Raw genomic sequence first — 8,883 nt, forward strand, 5'->3', positions numbered from 1 at the left:
AGAGAGAGAGAGAGAGAGAGAGAGAGAGAGAGAGAGAGAGAGAGAGAGAGAGAGAGAGAGAGAGAGAGAGAGAGAGAGAGAGAGAGAGAGAGAGAGAGAGAGAGAGAGAGAGAGAGAGAGAGAGAGAGAGAGAGAGAGAGAGAGAGAGAGAGAGAGAGAGAGAGAGAGAGAGAGAGAGAGAGAGAGAGAGAGAGAGAGAGAGAGAGAGAGAGAGAGAGAGAGAGAGAGAGAGAGAGAGAGAGAGAGAGAGAGAGAGAGAGAGAGAGAGAGAGAGAGAGAGAGAGAGAGAGAGAGAGAGAGAGAGAGAGAGAGAGAGAGAGAGAGAGAGAGAGAGAGAGAGAGAGAGAGAGAGAGAGAGAGAGAGAGAGAGAGAGAGAGAGAGAGAGAGAGAGAGAGAGAGAGAGAGAGAGAGAGAGAGAGAGAGAGAGACCCAGACCCCGTGGGCACAACTCAGACACTGGAACAGTCATCATCTTCTAGGGACCAGAACAACACAGGTGAGAGAGAGACTAGAGACTCTGACCATGGCGTCGTTCGAACCTCAGGGCCAGTCTCCTCCTTGCTGTGGCCCCCAGTTCCCCAGCCTGGGCCAGGAACCTCCAGAACTCAGCATGTACAGTGACTGCTACTACCCCCCTCCATCGCTCCCCAGCCCCCAGCGCACCACCCCCACCTCCTACGACTACAGCACCTCCTCCCCCAATCCTTACCTGTGGTTTAACGGATCCGGCATCAACGCTCCCCCATACCTGGCCACCACCGGGCCCCCAGGTAATCCCGGGCCCCCTTTCGTCCCCCAGCACTACGGAATGCAGAGGCCCTACCTGGGGTCCAGCGGGGCGGGGGTCCCTGGGAGGGAGCTGAGCTGGTTCTCTCTGCCCTCACAGGAAGACCTGATGAAGCTGGTACGCCCGCCTTACTCCTACTCTGCCCTCATCGCCATGGCGATCCACGGCGCCCCGGAGCGGCGGTTGACCCTGAGTCAGATCTACCAGTACGTGGCCGATAACTTCCCCTTCTACAACAAGAGCAAGGCTGGCTGGCAGAACTCCATCAGGCACAACCTGTCACTCAACGACTGCTTCAAGAAGGTCCCCAGAGACGAGGACGATCCTGGTAAGACTAACTACATTATGTGTTTGTTTTACAAAAAGCCCACAAAATAACCAATCAATCTAAGGTATGAGAGTATTTGATGGTTGAATTATTCATTTTGAATCTAACCTTGGCACCCAGAACCAAGTCAAAAGTCTACTTTAGTTGTGATGTGTCTTTACTTTAAGTAGCCATTGTGACTTGCCTTTACAGTGTGTAACAGTCTAGTGATTGTATGGCTTGTCTTTAGAGTGTGTAACAGTCTAGTGATTGTATGGCTTGTCTTTAGTGTGTAACAGTCTAGTGATTGTATGGCTTGTCTTTAGTGTGTAACAGTCTAGTGATTGAGTGGCTTGTCTTTAGTGTGTAACAGTCGTGTGATTGAATGGCTTGTCTTTACAGTGTGTAACAGTCGTGTGATAGAACAGCTTGTCTTTAGAGTGTGTAACAGTCTAGTGATTGAACAGCTTGTCTTTAGAGTGTGTAACAGTCTAGTGATTGAGTGGCTTGTCTTTAGTGTGTGTAACAGTCGTGTGATAGAACGGCTTGTCTTTAGAGTGTGTAACAGTCTAGTGATTGAGTGGCTTGTCTTTAGAGTGTGTAACAGTCTAGTGATAGAACAGCTTGTGTGTAACAGTCGTGTGATAGAACAGCTTGTCTTTAGAGTGTGTAACAGTCGTGTGATAGAACGGCTTGTCTTTAGAGTGTGTAACAGTCTAGTGATTGAGTGGCTTGTCTTTAGAGTGTGTAACAGTCTAGTGATAGAACAGCTTGTCTTTAGAGTGTGTAACAGTCGTGTGATAGAACAGCTTGTCTTTAGAGTGTGTAACAGTCGTGTGATAGAACAGCTTGTCTTTAGAGTGTGTAACAGTCTAGTGATTGAACAGCTTGTCTTTAGAGTGTGTAACAGTCTAGTGATTGAATGGCTTGTCTTTAGAGTGTGTAACAGTCGTGTGATAGAACAGCTTGTCTTTAGAGTGTGTAACAGTCTAGTGATAGAACAGCTTGTCTTTAGAGTGTGTAACAGTCTAGTGATTGAACAGCTTGTCTTTAGAGTGTGTAACAGTCTAGTGATTGAGTGGCTTGTCTTTAGTGTGTGTAACAGTCGTGTGATAGAACGGCTTGTCTTTAGAGTGTGTAACAGTCTAGTGATTGAGTGGCTTGTCTTTAGAGTGTGTAACAGTCTAGTGATAGAACAGCTTGTGTGTAACAGTCGTGTGATAGAACAGCTTGTCTTTAGAGTGTGTAACAGTCGTGTGATAGAACGGCTTGTCTTTAGAGTGTGTAACAGTCTAGTGATAGAACAGCTTGTCTTTAGTGTGTAACAGTCTAGTGATTGAATGGCTTGTCTTTAGAGTGTGTAACAGTCGTGTGATAGAACAGCTTGTCTTTAGAGTGTGTAACAGTCTAGTGATTGAACAGCTTGTCTTTAGAGTGTGTAACAGTCGTGTGATAGAACAGCTTGTCTTTAGAGAGTGTAACAGTCTAGTGATTGAATGGCTTGTCTTTAGAGTGTGTAACAGTCTAGTGATAGAACAGCTGGTCTTTACAGTGTGTAACAGCCTAGTGATAGAACAGCTTGTCTTTAGAGTGTGTAACAGTCTAGTGATAGAACAGCTTGTCTTTAGAGTGTGTAACAGTCTAGTGATAGAACAGCTTGTCTTTAGAGTGTGTAACAGTCTAGTGATTGAACAGCTTGTCTTTAGAGTGTGTAACAGTCGTGTGATAGAACAGCTTGTCTTTAGAGTGTGTAACAGTCTAGTGATTGAACAGCTTGTCTTTAGTGTGTAACAGTCTAGTGATTGAATGGCTTGTCTTTAGAGTGTGTAACAGTCTAGTGATTGAACAGCTTGTCTTTAGAGTGTGTAACAGTCTAGTGATAGAACAGCTTGTGTTTAGAGAGTGTAACAGTCTAGTGATTGAACAGCTTGTCTTTAGAGTGTGTAACAGTCTAGTGGTTAAACAGCTTGTCTTTAGAGAGTGTAACAGTCTAGTGATAGAACAGCTTGTCTTTAGAGTGTGTAACAGTCTAGTGATTGAACGGCTTATCTTTAGAGTGTGTAACAGTCTAGTGATAGAACAGCTTGTCTTTAGAGTGTGTAACAGTCTAGTGATTGAACAGCTTGTCTTTAGTGTGTAACAGTCTAGTGATAGAACAGCTTGTCTTTAGAGTGTGTAACAGTCTAGTGATAGAACAGCTTGTCTTTAGAGAGTGTAACAGTCTAGTGATTGAACAGCTTGTCTTTAGAGTGTGTAACAGTCTAGTGATTGAACAGCTTGTCTTTAGAGTGTGTAACAGTCTAGTGATTGAACAGCTTGTCTTTAGTGTGTAACAGTCTAGTGATTGAATGGCTTGTCTTTAGAGTGTGTAACAGTCTAGTGATTGAACAGCTTGTCTTTAGAGTGTGTAACAGTCTAGTGATAGAACAGCTTGTCTTTAGAGTGTGTAACAGTCTAGTGATTGAACAGCTTGTCTTTAGTGTGTAACAGTCTAGTGATTGAATGGCTTGTCTTTAGAGTGTGTAACAGTCTAGTGATTGAACAGCTTGTCTTTAGAGTGTGTAACAGTCTAGTGATTGAACAGCTTGTCTTTAGAGTGTGTAACAGTCTAGTGATTGAACAGCTTGTCTTTAGTGTGTAACAGTCTAGTGATTGAATGGCTTGTCTTTAGAGTGTGTAACAGTCGTGTGATAGAACGGCTTGTCTTTAGTGTGTAACAGTCTAGTGATTGAACAGCTTGTCTTTAGAGTTTGTAACAGTCTAGTGATTGAACAGCTTGTCTTTAGAGTGTGTAACAGTCTAGTGATTGAACAGCTTGTCTTTAGTGTGTAACAGTCTAGTGATAGAACAGCTTGTCTTTAGAGTGTGTAACAGTGTAGTGATAGAACAGCTTGTCTTTAGAGTGTGTAACAGTCTAGTGATTGAACAGCTTGTCTTTAGAGTGTGTAACAGTCTAGTGATAGAACAGCTTGTCTTTAGAGTGTGTAACAGCCTAGTGGTTAAACAGCTTGTCTTTAGAGTGTGTAACAGTCTAGTGATTGAACGGCTTGTCTTTAGAGTGTGTAACAGCCTAGTGGTTAAACAGCTTGTCTTTAGAGTGTGTAACAGTCGTGTGATAGAACGGTAGATTAACTGTGTTTAGTAATGATAGTAGATGATGCAGTCAGTAGTCCATGTGTCAACCCCAAACATATTCTAATCTACCCCCCCCCCCACCCCCCTTTCTCTTTCCCTCACTCTCTCTCTTCCAGGTAAGGGTAACTACTGGACACTAGACCCAAACTGTGAGAAGATGTTTGACAACGGAAACTTCCGTCGTAAGAGGAAGAGGAAGTCTGATTCGCTGTCTGGAGGAGAGGGGGGGTCAGTAGGGCTGGAGTCAGGTGATCCCAATGACCGGGGGAGTCCCCAACCCCCCAGCAACCATGGGATCGACATGTCCCCCACGCCAGAGAGAATCCCCTCCCCTTCCTCCTCAGGTACCGCCCCTTGCCTGAGCAGCTTCCTGTCTGAGATGTCTGGAGTGGCGTCTGGGGGAGCCAATGTAATCGGAGGAGATTTGCTGAACCAGGCCCTGCCCATAACCCTTACCCTGGACGGGACCCAGAGGCCTACACAGCCTGGGGTTTTTGGTAGTTACTGCCCTAGCTCAGGTGCTTCGGAGTGGGCTTCCCAGCTGCCGCCTCCTCCTGGCCTCTCCTCCTCGCCCACCCACTCCTCCCTAGGTTACAGCAGCCCCATCCTCAGCCAGTTCAATGGGCATTTCTACCCTGGCTTGGGCTCAGCAAGCATCCTATACCCACGGGAAGGCACAGAGGTCTGAACAGACTTAGAGGGAGAGACAGGGATGGGTAGAAGACAGCTAGTCTAAAGACACTAAAGAAAGAAGGAGAGTGAGAAAGAGACTTCTACCTGAGAATGGACTGGACACGACACGCACACGCACACACACACACACGCACACACGCACACACACACACACACACACACACACACACACACACACACACACACACACACACACACACACACACACACACACACACACACACACAGTAGTCCGTTAGCGCTGACAGGGCAGTGCTCAGTTGCATGTGACAGCAGGATGAGCAGGGCCTGGTTCCCACGGAAACAGCAGAGTCAGCCATGACACACAAATCTATAATTGCTGACTGTCATGACATTTTGTATTTATTTGTATTTAAGGTGTGTATTTTATTGGTTATGTATGTGTTTTTATCTCTGAGTGTTTGCGTGTAAAACATTTGTTCAACATGTGCCATTGTAGAATAGTGATTTGCGATGGATGGCGCAGACCTGGGTTCAAGTACATGTGCATTGAGTTTTTGTTATTCAAATATTTTGTTCTGTGTATTTAAGTATTTTCAAATAAACTGCTCAAAACAAGTACTTTTAATTGAGCATTTGAATGGTTATTTGTGAAAAAAGAAATAGTCAACCAAATTGAATTTGAAAGTATTTTCAAATATTTATTTCATATACTAATTTCAGATACCTGGGTTAAATGCATGGGAGGGTATTTGAGTCAGTGTATTTGAGTATTTCCTAATACTTTCCAAGTGTATACATTTCAATATTCAACTACTTGTTTTTTTTTCAAATACATTTGATCTGAATACTTGTATTGAAAAGTATTGAAAAGTAATGGAAATACCTTAAATAGCATTTGAACCCAGGTCTTCTATGGCTTATACCAACATTGGTTGTTTTTGATAAGAATAATAAAATACAGAAAAACTTTCTCTGATGTGTCATCGTCTTACTCTTTTTAACTCAGAAATAAAAAACAGTCTGACTGACTAGTGTTGTAAAGGAGTTATCTGTCTCAACAAATCTTTGTGAAAGATGGTTAACGGCATCAAGCCTTCAGTGAAAAATGACCCTCCTAAAACACACAGGTAGGACAGAACCAGCCCTGTCAGAAACGATGACCAGCGAACCAGGGAAACCTGCTTGTCAGGGTAACTCAATCCTACGGTATGATAAGGATATACTGATGGGTAGATGAATAGAAGCCTGGGGGGCTAACTGATTGTTGTAAAATGGTGAGAATCCCCATACCACACCCCTCTCTCTTCTCTCTACTATCGCACAATAACTCACCCCCTTTCTCGCAGTCCTGCTGACTGGACAAGACTTGGATTTAGGGAAGGAGATAAGGAGGGGGTTGACTTTTGAGGTGAGCGAGGATTGAGGTACTTTTCCCAAGTGCAAGTTGTAGAATAAAGTAAGAAATAGAGCCTGTTAGCCAGATAAAATACAACGTTGAAACATCACCCATCAACCCCTCCCCTCCCTACCTCCACAGTGCTGACAAAGTTCAAATGAGCAACCACAGCTAGATGAAAAGATAGTCCTTTATTGCTGTCTTCCACACTAAAACAAGTTTGGTTAATGTACTACATTGGCACATATTTTGTACATGACCATCTCCCTGATATGAACAGGTTAGAGACGCTGTGGGCCTTTTTTCAATGCTAAAAGGACAAGACATTGACTACAAAAGAAAGTAATAGCAGTTGATATTTGAGTAGATATTTTATCACTTCTACTGAACCTAACATAAACTATACAAAGTAAATAGTTAGAATCTGTTGTACATTCAGGAGAAAATTAAATTATAGTATTAAGTATGTATAGTCTGTTCAATATATTTGTAGAGAAATTTGTATCCAAATAAACCCTTTTGATAAATTTCCGTCTCTGGCACCGTAGGCCTTTATTTACCCAGAAACACTGGCAGCATGACTGTTATGTACAGTGTCCACACAGAGAGGGACAGAAACACTGGCAGCATGACTGATGTACAGTGTCCACACAGAGAGGGACAGAAACACTGGCAGCATGACTGTTATGTACAGTGTCCACACAGAGAGGGACAGAAACACTGGCAGCATGACTGTTATGTACAGTGTCCACACAGAGAGGAACAGAAACACTGGCAGCATGACTGATGTACAGTGTCCACACAGAGAGGAACAGAAACACTGGCAGCATGACTGTTATGTACAGTGTCCACACAGAGAGGAACAGAAACACTGGCAGCATGACTGTTATGTACAGTGTCCACACAGAGAGGAACAGAAACACTGGCAGCATGACTGATGTACAGTGTCCACACAGAGAGGGACAGAAACACTGGCAGCATGACTGTTATGTACAGTGTCCACACAGAGAGGAACAGAAACACTGGCAGCATGACTGTTATGTACAGTGTCCACACAGAGAGGAACAGAAACACTGGCAGCATGACTGTTATGTACAGTGTCCACACAGAAAGGAACAGCAAGCAGGAAAGAGCTTTAGGACTGCTTCCCCTATCCCCAGCCTTATCCCCATCTTAATTCTGCTGTTAGGTCTGTCTTGATGGTTAGTAATTGTCTTCCTGTTGTCACATTCTGACCTTAGTTCCTTTGTTTTGTCTTTTGTTTTATTTGGTCATGGCATGAGTTGGGTGGGTAATCTATGTTTTCTATTTCTGTGTTGGTTTTCTGTGTTTGGCCTGATATGGTTCTGTCACGATCGTCTTCTTGAGAGAGATTGGACCAAGGCGCAGCGTGTGCAAAATACATCTTCTTTATTAAAGAAGAGAGAAAAACCAAGAAACGAACAACTATACACAAACTAACAAAATAACAAACTGACGACCGTGAAGCTATACATATAAATAGTGCTGACACAAACACTACACATAGACAATTACCCACAACCAGCTAAAGCCTATGGCTGCCTTAAATATGGCTCCCAATCAGAGACAACAATAACCAGCTGTCTCTAATTGAGAACCAATTCAGGCAACCATAGACTTTCCTAGACACCTACACTGAACACTAAACCATCTACTCTACTTAACCCCCTAAACCATACAACACCCTAGACAATACAAAAACACATACTACACCATGTCACACCCTGACCTAACTAAAATAATAATGAAAACAAAGATAACTAAGGCCAGGGTGTGACAGGTTCTCAATCAGAGGCAGCTGTCAATCGTTTCAGAGGCAGCTGAAATCGTTGTTTCGGTTTTCACTTTGTTGTTTTTTGTATTTTGAGTTGTTCACTTCATTAAATAAGATGAACAATTACCACGCTGCGCATTGGTACTCTGATCCTTCAAACTTCTCCTCCTCAGACGAGGAGGAAGACGACAGCCGTTACAGAACCACCCACCAAAAAAGGACCAAGCAGCGGGGTAACGGGCAGCAGCAGGAGAACCAGCGATATCTGGAGAAATGGACTTGGGAGGAGATTCTGGACGGCAAGGGACCCTGGGCACAGGCTGGTGAGTATCACCGCCCCAAAGCTGAGCTGGGGGCAGCGAAAGCGGAGAGGCGGTGGTATGAGGAGGCTGCACGAAAGCGCGGCTGGAAGCCAGAGAGGCAGCCCCAAAAAATTATTGGGGGGGGGGGCACACGGGGGTGTGGCTAAGCCAGGTAGGAGACCTGAGCAAACTCCCCGTGCTTACCGTGGAGAGAGAGCGACCGGGCAGGCACCGTGTTATGCAGAGATGCGCACGGTGTCCCCGGTAAGCAGGCATAGCCCGGTGCGGTACATAGCAGCACCTCGTATCGGCCGAGCTAGAGTGGGCATCGAGCCAGGTGCCATGAAGCCGGCTCTCCTCGGGCCGGTGTACATGGCACCAGCCCTACGCATGGTGTTCCCGGTTCGCCAGCACAGCCCAGTGCGGGCTATTCCACCTCGCCGCACTGGCCTGGCTACGGGGAGCATTCAGCCAGGTAGGGTTGGGCAGGCTCGGTGCTCGAG

General features: G+C 44.9%; 1 protein-coding gene across 1 annotated transcript; it reads left to right on the top strand.

Moving 5' to 3' along the window:
* Positions 1 to 368: 368 nt before the first annotated feature.
* LOC139574687 (forkhead box protein I3-B-like) lies at positions 369 to 5,858 on the top strand. The gene is made up of 2 exons (XM_071399489.1): positions 369 to 1,116; positions 4,347 to 5,858. Exons 1-2 carry the CDS (start codon positions 525 to 527, stop codon positions 4,916 to 4,918), a joined length of 1,164 nt encoding a protein of 387 aa, XP_071255590.1. The 5' UTR covers positions 369 to 524; the 3' UTR covers positions 4,919 to 5,858.
* Positions 5,859 to 8,883: the final 3,025 nt, after the last annotated feature.

The sequence above is a fragment of the Salvelinus alpinus genome, chromosome 4, assembly GCF_045679555.1.
Source record: "Salvelinus alpinus chromosome 4, SLU_Salpinus.1, whole genome shotgun sequence".
Lineage (NCBI taxonomy): Eukaryota > Metazoa > Chordata > Actinopteri > Salmoniformes > Salmonidae > Salvelinus > Salvelinus alpinus.